At 45.4% G+C, this 13,857-nt stretch overlaps 1 protein-coding gene across 3 annotated transcripts in view; it reads left to right on the top strand.

Moving 5' to 3' along the window:
• Positions 1–13,857, top strand: part of RNF213 (ring finger protein 213) — a 51,747-nt gene that overhangs the window by 17,761 nt on the left and 20,129 nt on the right. For all 3 annotated transcript variants that reach the window (XM_084492371.1, XM_084492372.1, XM_084492370.1), the window contains exons 23-34: positions 183–323; positions 561–722; positions 1,167–2,307; positions 3,948–4,141; positions 4,546–4,698; positions 5,390–8,980; positions 9,794–9,930; positions 10,258–10,353; positions 10,748–10,866; positions 11,461–11,571; positions 12,369–12,445; positions 13,325–13,472. In XM_084492371.1, the coding sequence (XP_084348497.1) occupies positions 183–323; positions 561–722; positions 1,167–2,307; positions 3,948–4,141; positions 4,546–4,698; positions 5,390–8,980; positions 9,794–9,930; positions 10,258–10,353; positions 10,748–10,866; positions 11,461–11,571; positions 12,369–12,445; positions 13,325–13,472 (6,070 nt within the window). The remainder of the gene's footprint in view (positions 1–182; positions 324–560; positions 723–1,166; positions 2,308–3,947; positions 4,142–4,545; positions 4,699–5,389; positions 8,981–9,793; positions 9,931–10,257; positions 10,354–10,747; positions 10,867–11,460; positions 11,572–12,368; positions 12,446–13,324; positions 13,473–13,857) is intronic.

Here is a 13,857-nt window from a genome sequence, read left to right as displayed (position 1 = left end):
GTGTTGGTAAAGAACAGCTGTGCTGAAGGCTCAGGCTGTGGCCAGTAGTCATTCCTTTCATCCTTCCCCATCCTGAAACTCTCTAATGCCAGCCGACTGTTTGTCCTGAACACCAATATAATTTTGGAAAGAAACACAAAGTCAGGGAGATAAGGGCAGTGCCATGTCTTCTCTCTCCACAGCGTGCTTCGGCTCAACACCTAGAGTGGCTGAAAACGGTGAAAGAGAGCCATGGGTCTGTGGAGCTCTCGTCGCTGTCACTGGCAGCCACCATCAACAGCAGAGGGGTGTACGTCCTCAGAGCACCGTCTGATGGCCAAAAGGTGAGGCTACTTGGCTTTCTCTCCACTTGAACTGTTCTCCTGTCAGACTGCTCTTTCCTGACAAATATCTCCTGCAGGTAACACTGCTGGCATGTCAGCGACTGTCAGGAATGTGCTGTAACTTTGTGTAGTCCCTTTCTGGAGTCTGTCTCTTAAGCGCTCTCCTTGCCAGGCACAGCTCTACCTTGGGAGGGGAACCTCACTGTGCATCAGCACTGATGACTTACTCTCTGGCAGGTTTCTTTAGACAATGTCCTGCATCTCATCATCCCCGAGAGCTCCGAGGATAACAAGCCATCACGGAAATATTCTCTGGCAGAGCTTCGTGAACTGCAGAACAAACTGATGCTCATGTCAGCAAAGGGAGAGCAAGGCCTGGAGGTGGAAAAGTTCTCTGAGGTCAGATTTCAAACCCAATGGCTTACTGGTGTTGATGCTGGGGTTGCATTTTGCTTCAACATCAGCTTTTAAGACTAGTTTACAGCTGAGTTGCTGGGGATGGACGGTAGAAGACAGATATCCCTACCTCTTTGGTTCCCTGTTAGAACAGCACTAAGCTGGAGACTGGGTAGGGGCCTGGTACCCTCATCCTCTGGCCACATGGGGAATGCTCCTGGCTGGCACAGTTGCTGTGATTGTGTAGGAACCTGGGGATTCCTTACAAGCTTTTTTTGGGATACTGCTATTAAAATCTCCCAGGGAGCCTTTTGTTACTCTACAGGGCCTGATGCACCTGGCCTGAGACCAAAGCCTTTGGGACTGAAAGCATTCCCTCTGGTATTGTGACTGGGACTTGTCTTGGTAATATCAGCTTATTTATTTTTTCATTCTGTTCTCACACAGACCTTTTCCAATGTCCAAAGACTTGCACAGGCCTTTATAGACCTTTATTCAGCTGGGAACATGCTCTTCCGCTCCTGGTTTGCCCAAGTATATTGCTCACCAAAAAACAAGACGTGTGTTTTTATAGACTTTTCTTTGGGACTAATCCCAGTGCTAGAAGGGAAAGGAGAGATGGCAGCTGTGCTCCCAGGCCTCTGCAAAACAATGGAGAGCTTCCTGGAGAGGTGGAAAAGCTTCATGTGTGAAAAGCGATTACAACACTTCTACTTGAACTACTACACTGCTGAGCAGCTGGTCTATCTGAGCACAGAACTGGGACGGGGAGAGCCCAGCCAGAATGCCCTGATGATGCTTTCATTCCTAAAACATAACTGCACCGTGGAGGATGTCCTTAGAGTATCCAGCAGTGAGGTACCCCCCAGCTCAGACAAGGTCGTTTCCGACTTACCTGTGCTGCTGGATGGAGAGAGGGACCTGACCACTCGTCTGGAGTGCATCTGGGAGTGCTACATGAGCAACATGGGCTCCTTCCTTCCAAACTGCCTGGATGTCGATACACTTGGTAGGTGCCTGAAAAGCCTGGCCAGATGGGAGAGAGAACACATCACCAGAGATTTCCCCCAGGATCTTCTGCATGTCGGTCAGCCCAACCTCATCACCTGCCCTCGCTCTGAGGTGCTCACTTCTGCTCTGGCTATTTACATGAATAGCCCCAACCAGCCCCTTCCCACTTTTGATGAAGTTCTTCTGTGCACTCCTCAGACCACTGCTGAGCAAGTGGGGCTCTTCCTCAGGAGATGCCTCATTCACTGCAGAGGAGTAGAGAAAATTTATACCATGCTGTATGCAGATGAGCTTAGTTACGATGTCAGCTGCAGAGCAGAGGCGCTGTTCCAGCGCCTGCAGCGGTTCAACAGCAGCTATCGCCTCATCATTCTGTGCAACTGCGAGAGGGAGCACAGCTACATCCCGTCTGTCTTCAGCCAGTACAAAGTGCACATGATACCCCAGAGGTCGCTAACTGAAATCCAGCAATACCTTCAGCACCACTACAGAGTCACTCAGCCTTCAAACTCAGCTGCTTCTGTGTTCAAGGGCAACATGTGTGTTGGGATTGTATCCTCCAGAAGAGCTGGTGTAGGTAAGTTGTCACATGCAAAGCAGGCTCTGCTGAGTATTGAAAACCAGAATGAGATTTGTCTTGCCTGGTTTTCTGCTTAATTCATAAGTATGTAGCTAAAAAGAATGATTCAGACTGGAGTGAGGTGATAGGCATCTCTAGGGACTGTTTATCATGCTGATCTGACACCTTTCTACTGACTTAGATCATTAACATAAACTAGATAGCTGGATAAGGTGAATCTGACCTCCTGAGGTTAAAATATTCCTGCAGGAAAATGTGCATGAGATGGCACAAGAGTTGTAAGCCTGTGTTTTTCTCTTACAGGGTGTGATTGATTGCTGGCTGTGTCTTAATGTAAAAAGCTAGAGGGCATTAAGTGAAACTACTTGGCAGGCAGAAAAGCAAACAAAACGTGGTTCTTCAAACAATGCTTAGTTAATTTGTGGAATTTGCATGATGTTTTGGAACACAAAGCTTTACACGTGCTAGATAGCCATGAGAGAAACATTCATCAAGGGCTACTAAACACAAAAATGCTATCTCTGGCATAGGAGTTTCCCAGCTGCAAATCACTGAAAAAATACTGGGAAAGAGTTGCTGTATGTCAGCTGCATTCTTGCTGTGTTCCTTCGCTGATGACGCCTGTTAGTGACTGGTGGTCTAGTTAGGGTTTCAGCTGTCCAGCTGTGCCTCTGTCCTGTATAAACTTTGTGTACACTAGAAGTGCTTCGTAGTTGTGTAGGAGCATTATCAGACCTTGCTTTTTTCCTTACAGCAGCCTTTCTTGGGCTTTAGTACAGCACCACCTGTGATGAAAAAGATCAGGCCCAAAAGTGGAAGTGTGATACGTTATTTTCAAGGGATTAGAGAGAAAATGCAAAATAGTTTTGTTAACAAATTGGATCCTGTGTTAAACCTCATAAATCCAGGGCAGGTCTTGGCTATCACCTGTGGATGACTGCTGCCATGGTTTCAGTCTGGAAAGCTATAAACCTATCTTTTTTGTTGTTTTACAAATCTTTCACACTGCTGAAAGCTTTCATACTGCTGAGAGGTTTGTAATGTGATGAGAGTGGCTTTGGGGCTTCTAAAAGATTGGAAGACATCCAATGCTTTACCCAGATATGTCCATAATGGGGAAGTATCTGAGGAATGGTCCTATCATAGCCAGTTCCTGTGCTACCTGCGGCATAAAGGGTGTGATGGGATGCACAGCACCACAGCTGTAGCCAGTGAACATCAAATGATCTTTCCATTCCATGCATTAATCTGGGGAACAGCAGATGCGGAGTTGGCAAACAACAAACCAAAGCTGTTGGCATTGCCTTAACACTGGCAAAATTAATTCCTACAAGATAGGAAATTTGAGGATGCTTTTCTCTTTGAATGCAATTTTTTAACCATTTTGACTTTGGAAACAGTCACATAATAGAAAAGTGAAAAGTAAAACCTTTTTCAGGTAGTCCAAGTGAAACAAATCCATGTGAATAATGACAGCCTTCAGTAGCCAACAACAGCGATGGCTTTGATTCCAGGCTGCAATTTGCTACTGTTCTAACAAGGCTGACACTTAAGCATTTGGCTTACTTATATTATGGCTGTGGTATGATGTATTTGATATTAGTGGTTTAATTCTATTGGTGCTTTTATGATAACAGGGAAATCTCTCTATGTGAGGCGGCTACATGAGAGACTGCAAGCCCAGCAGCCTGACTGCACGGAACTTCTGAAAACTATCAGACTGATTGAACCAGCAGTGGATGAAGATAAAGTGCTAAAATATCTTCTGCCTTTTCTGAAGAGGCAACAACAGACAAAACCCATGATATTCCATTTTGATATCACCTCTTCAGTAAGTACATCCTTTCCACAGGTGACTTGACTAGAAGTCCTGTGTGGGTTCTTGCAGAAGTTTTCTTTAAAGGTTTTTTTTTTTTTTTCTTAGTAAGCCATTTTACAGGACATGTTTTCTAATTATTGTGTAAGGATGTAACCTAAAGAACTCTTTTTACTGCCGAGGTGGCTGAACAATAGAACAGGTTGCCCAGAGAAGTTATAGAATCTCCAGTCTCTGGAGATACTGAAAACCTGACTGAATATCTTCTTGGACTACCTGCTCTAGCTGAGTCTGCTTTGGGCAGTGGGGTTGGACAAGGTGATCTCCAGACTTCCCTTCCAGCTTCAGCTGTTCTGTGATTCTGTGAAGTCATCATGAGTAAATAAAAAGAAAATGACTTTGTCTTTTTCTAATAATAGGTACAAAGTGGAGTTCCTGAATTTCTATTCAAGCTGTTGGTTTTGCAGTACCTGACAGATATTAATGGCAAAATGTGGCTACGACAGAAGTGCCATTTGTATATCATTGAAATCCTTGAGGTGTCACCGCTGCCAAAGGAAGGAGGAAGACGTGTATGTACACAGCAATACTTGATCTCTTTTGAATTTCTCAGTCACTTTGCACAAATGTTTGTATATAGTTAGAAATGAGTTGTAGAGAGTATAACAGTAAACATAGCGTAGGGATTCCCTGTTTGTATCAGGGTGTACTGTGCATCTCCATTGCGAAGTGGTGTCTGGTGTTGTACAAAGTGGCATTAAAACCCAACAGTAAATTATACCTGTTTTTTTTTTTTTTTTTTTTTTGGGGGGGGGATTATTCATATTTGAAGGCCTGTTAGTCCAAACTCTGCTAACATTTATCGGAAAGATAAAAGTGCAAAATCTAACCTCCCTCGTGTTAGTTTGCATGTCTGAAAGTACTAAAATGTTTATAAGACCAGAATGTAGAAGTGAGAGGGATAAATAACAAGTTTCTTGGATTTAATTTTGTTTTTTTCTTGAGGTAGCACTGAGAAGGGGTTGGGGACAACAAAGCACTAATATTACAGGAAGGGGACTCTAAAAAATAGGTTTAATTGTTGTGATACACTTCAAGTGTATCATCAAAAACACGGGAAAAAAATGTCATGGTTATATAGGGTAGCTGCTGTTATTCAGTTAGGTCTGTTATCTTAGGCAAGAGTAGTGCGAGAGCAGATTGAAACAGGTGAAGGTTAAGGCTACAGATTTGTGATGACATTTTTTCTTCTTCTACTTCCAGATACCATTGAGCCAGAAGTATAATTTCCTTGATGTGTTCCCTAAAATAACATGCAAGTCTCCCAAGGAGGTGCTAGAAATGGAGACACTTGGGAACCGGTCCAGGGATGTTTCAGACCCAGGAATGGATGAGGAAGAATTTTATAGTGAGGCTTTCCAGAGACCTTTCCAGTATCTGAAAAGATTTGACAGTGGGTGCAATTTGGACACATTCTGTTACGAAGCACACTCTGTGGAAGGGAGCCCTGCAGAATGCCTGCAACAGTTCCTCCTGCACTGCGGGATCCTGGATCCCTCCTGGTCAGAAATTCGGAACTTCGCATGGTTTCTCAACATTCAGCTGAGGGACTGTGAGGCTTCTGTATTTTGCAACCCTGACTTTGTCCAGGACACGCTGCAAGGTTTCAAAAGCTTTGTTGTTGCCTTCATGATTTTGATGGCAAGAGATTTTGCAACACCCTCCCTACACATTTCTGATCAAAGTTCAGGAAGGCAATCCTCCAGCCTGGAGAATGTTGCAGAAGATGATCTTCTTCCTTTCCGCATTCGGAAGAAGTGGGAGTCAGAGCCTCATCCATATTTGTTTTTCAATGATGATCGCGTGTCCATGACTTTCATTGGCTTCCACTTTCGGCCCAACCACAGTATGGGTGTTGATGCAATTAATCCTTTGAATGGCGAAATTATCAAGAGAAATGTCATGACTTCACAGTTGTATAGTGGTTTGTTACTCCAAAGAGTTCCCTTTGATATTCCATTTGATACCTTGTCCCGTCATGAGAAGCTAGAGAGGCTTTGCATGGTTTTGGGAATCTCCTGGGTAACAGACCCTGATGAGACATATGAACTCACAACAGACAACGTGCTAAAAATCTTGGCTATTGAGATGCGATTCAGATGCAACATCCCAGTTGTCATCATGGGAGAAACAGGCTGTGGGAAAACAAGGCTTGTCAAGTTTCTGTGCCAGTTACGCAGAAGCTACATAGAAGTAGAGAACATGAAGCTTGTAAAAGTTCATGGAGGTACTACTGCAGAGATGATTTATGCCAGGATTAAAGAAGCAGAAGCCCTTGCTATAGCCAATAAGAAACAGCATGATTTGGACACGGTCCTTTTTTTCGATGAAGCCAACACAACAGAGGCTGTGAGCAGCATCAAGGAAGTTCTGTGTGACCGCACAGTAGAAGGGAAGCCTTTGGTCCCTTGCTCTGGTTTGAAGATCATAGCAGCCTGCAATCCTTACCGTAAGCACACACCAAAGATGATTCAGCGCTTGGAATTAGCTGGGTTGGGCTACCGTGTCAAAGCAGATGAGACAAAGGATAAGCTTGGATCCATTCCACTGAGACAGCTTGTGTACCGGGTCCATGCACTCCCACCTAGCATGATCCCATTAGTGTGGGATTTTGGGCAGCTGAATGACTTAACTGAAAAAATGTACATACAACAGATTGTACAGAGAGTTACTGAATGCATCCCGATGAGCAAGTCTGAAGCGGAGGTAATTACAGAAGTGCTTTTTGCTTCTCAGCAGTACATGAGGCAGAGGGATGATGAATGTAGCTTCGTCAGCCTGCGGGATGTGGAGCGCTGCATGGAAGTTTTCAAGTGGTTTCATAAGCACAGTAAATTACTGCTGAAGGAGCTGGAGAAGTACCTTGCAGAAGAGAGAGCTTCAAAGAGCACTGAGAGAAACACGGTTATCTGGTCCTTAGTGTTGGCAGTTGGAGTTTGCTATCATGCGTCCTTGGAAAGGAAGGAGGCATATAGGAATGCTATTAGCCAGATCCTTCCAAAGCCTTATGATGCTCAGAAAAAGATTTTGGAAGAAATCACCCTGATGCAGGACTTGTTCCTGAGTGGCGTGTACCTTCGAGACACCATAGCAAGAAACTTGGCCTTAAAGGAAAATGTCTTTATGATGGTCATCTGCATTGAGCTGAAAATCCCTCTTTTTCTTGTTGGTAAGCCTGGGAGCTCCAAGTCCCTCGCAAAAACCATTGTGGCTGATGCTATGCAGGGCCAAGCTGCTCATTCAGATCTGTTCAAGGACCTGAAGCAGATCCACTTGGTGTCTTTTCAGTGCAGTCCTCTCTCCACTCCAGAGGGAATCATAGGCACTTTCAAGCAATGTGCTCGATTCCAGGATGGCAAGAACCTGGATGAGTATGCCTCTGTGGTGGTTTTGGATGAGATTGGGCTGGCAGAAGATTCTCCCAAAATGCCCTTGAAGACTTTACATCCGCTTTTGGAAGATGGCTGCATAGATGATGTCCCTCTTCCTCACAAGAAGGTTGGCTTCATTGGAATTTCCAACTGGGCTTTGGACCCTGCTAAAATGAATCGAGGCATTTTTGTCTCACGTGGTGACCCCAGCAAAGAGGAGCTCATAGAAAGTGCAAAGGGGATTTGTTGCTCAGCACGAGGGGCTCTGCAGAAGGTTGAACAGTATTTTCATCACTTTGCAGATGCATTTGAAAACATTTGCAAGGTCCAGGACAGGGAATTCTTTGGTCTGCGTGACTACTACAGCCTCATAAAGATGTTCTTTGCGTTGGCTAAAAACTCTGAAAGTGAGCTGACACCTCGAGACATAGCTGAAGTTATTCTTCGTAACTTCAGTGGCAAAGACGATATCAACGCCTTGGAAATATTCACTTCGCAGCTACCAGAAAAAGGAGAAATAAATGCTCGTGATATCAGTAGAATTGAGCTGGTGCGACAAAACGTTTACAGCAGTGGAGAGGATGGGGATTGCAGGTACCTGCTGGTGCTGACTGAGAATTATGCAGCACTGCAGATCCTTCAGCAGGCCTTTTTTACTGCCCGGCAACAGCCAGAAATTATCTTTGGCTCCAGTTTCCCGAAGGACCAAGAGTATACCCAGATATGCAGGAATATCAACCGTGTGAAGGTTTGCATGGAAACTGGCCAAATGGTAGTGCTTCTCAACTTGCAGAACCTTTATGAAAGCCTCTACGATGCCCTTAACCAATACTACGTGTACCTCGCTGGCCAGAAGTATGTTGATTTGGGACTGGGCACCCACCGGGTGAAGTGCCGAGTGCATCCCAAGTTCCGCTTGATAGTCATCGAGGAGAAAGACGTGGTGTACAAGCACTTCCCCATCCCGCTGATCAACAGGCTGGAGAAGCACTATGTGGATATCAGTACGGTCCTGGACAAGGAACAAAGAGAAGCCGTGAGAGAGCTGAAGAAGTGGGTGCATGACTTTACCACCGTCAACACAGAAGAGCACTTCATGAGCAAGCAGAAATACAGCCCTTCTGACGTGTTTGTGGGCTACCACTCAGACACCTGTGCCTCGGTGGTCCTGCAGACAACAGAGCGGCTGAAGGCAGCGTGTCCCCCCGAGCAGCTCATGTCGCGTGTGAAGGCAGAGGCGCAGCTGGCGCTGCTCAACTGTGCCACCCCGGACTCGGTGATCCGTTTCTGCAACTCTGTGAATTTGCATATGGCCAATTCTCTGGCAGATACGTACTTCAAACAACAGCAGCACATGTCTTTTGCAGACTTCCTCCGAGCTCATGTCCACAGCGGGTCTCAGTGCCAAACACTCTTTACAGAGGTGAGCGTCCTGCAGAGTCCTCAAAGCAGCCTCAGCGCTGAGGCTTTTAGTTGGTATTGCTGGTGCTGCACTATGGCCATGTGAGTAAACTTGATAAGTCTTGCTACTCAGTGCCCAGATGTATGAGCTGGGTTTCTTAACAGCTGTTATTAAATCTCCAAGAATTCAGTGTGCGAAGCAGCATAGGATGTTTCCTGACAAGCGGGAGTTCTCAAGGAATTTGAGCGGCTAAGTGTCTTTGTATTTCAGAAGTAGTTCTTTGAAATTAGTGTAGTTCTCCATGTGCACAGCCAGCAAAACAGGCTGCTGGCTGCAGAATAATCACGGGGAGCCTTTGAGTATGTCTATGTCTGCCTCTCATCATAATGCTACAAAAGGCTTTAACCCAGCTGAGCTGCAGGGAGCCAGAGATCCCATGGGCTCTTACTGGGCTAGTTCTGGTTTACTTTTTTGCCTCATGCCAGAGCTAAAGAACTTCAGCTGATGCTGGCTGGAGAATTTCTACCTCTTCAGCCCTCAGGGAGGGAGGCAATGCTCTTTTTCCTGGGGCTGGACGTGCTGCTCCTTGAGAGCATTGCCTCTTAGCTGCTCCACAGCCCTGCACCGACAGCACCACGAGACTGCGTGCACCTACCCAGCAATGGCCCTAGCTTGGTGGAACAGTGCCTGTTGTCCCTTTGTGTACTAGCAGGTCAAATAAATGGCTGTTTGGGTGCTGTCCAGCTCTGCAGCAAGTTAGCAGTGTCTGGGAGCACAGGCAGTTGAGTCTCTGCTGCCCTCCTAAGCTTCCAAACCTGTGTCTTGCACTCCCAGGTCACCACCTTCTCGAGGCTTCTCACTAGTGCTGACTCTGCTTGTCTGGAGAGAGAAGTGCAGGATAAAGCACAAAGGCCTAAGATCCTGTTCCTGCAGCAGTTTGACACTGAGTACTCGTTCCTAAAAGGGATCCGGTAAGTCAGGGCTTGCATTGTCTCGCTCTGAGTAGCGTGTCACCTGGGTGGAAGATACATTGGTGGGACGTTTGGAGTAACATACTGAAATGGGAGGTGAGAGGCCGTGCAGCACTGAACTGTGGATGGGCTCAATGCAAAACTGTATTGCTTCCATCATACTGAAGCGTGAGATTTGTTTTTAAAGCTATGCCATCCGTACAGGATGGATGTTTTAATTTCTTTCTGGTTGCAGCAGCCAAAGGCAATCTGAATTAGCAACGTCTAGTCTCTTATGTTTTGGTGTTACACTTAGTGACTTATTTTAACTCCCCTTTCACTTTTTAGAGATTTCCTTGAGGCTACATCAGGAAATAAAATTCTTATTATTCAGGCAGACTTTGAAGATGGCTCTCAAAATGCCCAGCTCATCGCCTCAGCCAAGTAAGTCAAGTGTGAAGTGATTCCCAGCGAGCTGTTCTACGTGGAGGCTCCTCACCCCCATTTGATTATTAGTGCCATTCTGGGGGGGACTTCAGGATCAGGAACGTATAATCCTCTGTTACTGCTGCAGTAGAGTGAAACTGCGAGCGTTAATTATACATGGAATAACAATTCATAACTGAAGTCAAAATAAACTAGTACTGGGCTGGCTGAAGTCATCAGCCAGTCCCCTGTGAAGTGAGAGCTCTCGCTGTTGGCTGTGTAATTGAGTAGAGGAACGGAGTGACTTATGTCTGTACAGGGAAGGAGTGTGCCCTCGCTGACAGAGGAAGGAATTGTGGCCTTGACTTTTGTCTGTCTGTGGTCTGTCAACAGTATTTCCTCTTTGTTGTAGATACACTGTTGTTAATGAAATCAACAAGGTGGACTTAGGAGAAGCCTCTGTCTTCGTTTACTTTATTATGAAGCTTTCTCGGGTGGAAGGAGGAACGTCCTACGTAGGATTCCACGGAGGTGGGTTTTGCTGCATGTGGCTCCTCACTCTCAGCTGGTTGCAGACAAACATGCTAGAGCAAGATTTCTCCAATTCACCTCTTTTTAACGCTTAAAATCTGTAATCAGTGTGGCCTCTGGCTTATCAGAAATGCTTCCTTTATCCATGGGGACTGGATTCCATGAGAGGGGGCAGGGCCTTGGAGTCCTGGTCCCCATTGTGAGAGTATTTTGCCTTGCCCATTGACAGATGAATCATCTTTCTAGTCAGCTGGAGAACAGCAAACAAACATGAGTTAAACTGCATTTGCATTACTGTCCTACAGGAGTCTCTTGAGCATGTGCTGGTGTTCGCTTTCAGCAGCAAGCTCTCTGCTGTGTGTGGAGGGCTCTAAGAGCCTCAAAGCCCCTGTAGCATACATGCTCTGTCAGGGCTGTGTGTGTTGTTATGTCCAGAGCAAATCACTGCTTTACCTTTCTACATCAAGCAGTGAGAATAAGCAAACTGAATCTGAACTCCTAGTTTACAGGTAAAGGAAGCTTGTTTGGAAGCTCTTAGAGAAAAGCATGCTGCACGCACAATGATTTTTTTTTTTTTTTGTCCTGTGTCTTTAGGTCTGTGGCAGTCAGTGCATATAGATGATCTCCGCAGATCTAAGGACATGATCTCAGATATGGCTGCCCTGCAGAACCTTACCATCAGCCAGATGCTCTGTGAGGATTCAGGTAAAACCAAGGGTGAGCTGTGTGCAAGCTGTGCTAGCCAGTGGTGTCAATATTCTAGCAGGGAAAAATGGAGAGATGCCAGCCCAGACTTGGTACTAGTAGATCCTGTGCTGGGTACAACATATCTAGGTATTTTCACTGTTCAGTGTCTTAGGTTTTGTAGGGATCACTACGTGACTATCAACTTGTGTTTCTACTTAGTTTATTGCTGCAAGGTTTTCATCATCAAATCTGATAGTTTTGACAGTCAATTTGATAGTTTTCCCATTTTCTTTTGAGAAAAATGCAATATTTGCACTGCTCAGCACCCTGGCTGTTACGTCTCAGAACAGTGAGGCCCAAAATGCAGCCAGTCCATGTGCAGCAACTCGAAAAGGAGTGCTAACACTGCACATGGCAGAGACTATTGACAAGGTGTCACCCAGAGAGTATCTCACTTGCATCAGTATAAATCTGTTCACCTAAACTAATAGGAAGATTAGAAGAGACTTTCTCTTTCCCCTTAGTTTCTTCTTACATTCTTTTTCCTTTCACCAGACTAATTCACAGTAGCGCAAGGACTCTGTTACAGCCTAGTGCATTAGCTCAGTGTCACATTTCTTTCAGTTCTTGCTGCATGAAGTTTGACAACCCTAGCAGAGGTGTGTTTAGAGATGGATCTCACCTATTCGTGTAGGTGACGATGGATCTGACAGATGTTCTGCCGCTCTTGGATGCAGTTACTAAACAAACTCTTACCTAACTGATACAACAATGTACTGCTTCTTTCTAATAACAATTCTACACCTTGGTTGCAGCTCTACCTGCTAATGGAGAAGAGGAAGAAAATGAGATGGAGGCTGAAGCATCGGTGCCAGAAACAGAGCGCTTTGAGGTCAGTTCTGAGTATTTGTTTGCTTCTCAGCTGTCAGTGTGGCTCGGCTCTTTGTCATCCATAGGTGCAACATACCGTTTGCATCCACACTCACTTGAAATCCATCAGGACTATTATTTGAATCATGAATGTTGATGGGACACAGATTTATCCTCCCCTGCCATCCAATCAAAATTGTCATCACTAAAGAAACAAACCATTCTAAGGGCCCTATAATTCCTTAGCTGATTCATATTCCTAATTCTTGAAAACCAGGTTTAGAAGCTTCTGCTGTCTTTGTGGACCTTGAATCTGAGAACTGTGATTCTGAGCCTGCTACGTCAGCTGTTTGCTTTCTGTTTGGGATGTGCATTTGAAACTGTTCTGGAGTTGGCTGTGGACTCTGCTGTGCTACAGTTGTGTTAAGACTGGCTTGTGCTCCTCAGGTCAACGTGATGTCAGAGGATGCCCAGTAACTGCATGGGGCTTTTGACCCCCCTAGTGCCTAAGCATCTCACAGGGAGTGCATATATGCCCCCATTCCAGTAGGGTTTATAGCTTCCACTTCTGAACTGCTGATTTTTTTCCCTGTAGGAATCTAATCTTCATACAAATGCTATTTAAAATAGCAAATAATAATAGCAAATTAAAATAGAAAATGCTATTTAAAATAGCATTTAATTTAATTTAAAAGACATTTTAAAAGGGCCACAAAAGTCAAAATGTGTACTTGATTGCAAATTAAGAACTTAGATTTGCCTCCAGAGATGTTAGAAGAACTGTGACACGAGAAGCACCAAGCGTTTTCTAGAGAGCACTGTAATCTTTCAGATGGATGTGTTGTGGGCAAGAGTATAAAACCAAACAATGATAAACTTTTTTCACACTGCTTCTGGGAAGGATGGAGTCCTGGACACCACTGTACTGCTGAGGAGCTGTGTACAAAGTGCAGTGGGAATGCTACGGGACCAAAATGAAGATCTTAGTCGCAGCAGAAAGCGAATTGAGATTCTCCTTAGCCTTCTATCCAAAGAGGATGTCTTGAAAGGTATGTGCTCCCTGGCTGCAGCTGGTGGTGTCCCTGAACACCGATCTAAGGCACCACCAATACATGTAAGTTAATTCACTGGGAACACAAAGGACAGTGGTTCTTGCTGTAGTGTAGACATGGCAGAACTCCCCAGCGCTCTTCTCAGAGCATCAGTGCTCCAGTCTGTCACTCCTTTTCTGGTTGTAGGGCTTCACCAGGCCCTTCACCAGCTTCGTAGCCCTTCTGTGGGCACGCCCCAGGGCCTCGATGTCCTTCTGGTTGCGAGGGGCCCAAAGATGAACCCAGCACTCGAGGTGCAGCCTCACCAGAGCAGAGCACAGGGGGACGATCACCTCCCTGGTCCTGCTGGCTGCACTATTCCTGACACAACCAGGATGCCACT

The sequence above is a fragment of the Aythya ferina genome (genome assembly GCF_964211825.1).
Source record: "Aythya ferina genome assembly, chromosome: 18".
Classification (NCBI taxonomy): Eukaryota; Metazoa; Chordata; class Aves; order Anseriformes; family Anatidae; genus Aythya; species Aythya ferina.
Note: the sequence above shows the minus strand (reverse complement) of the source record. Positions and strands in the feature narration are given on the sequence as shown.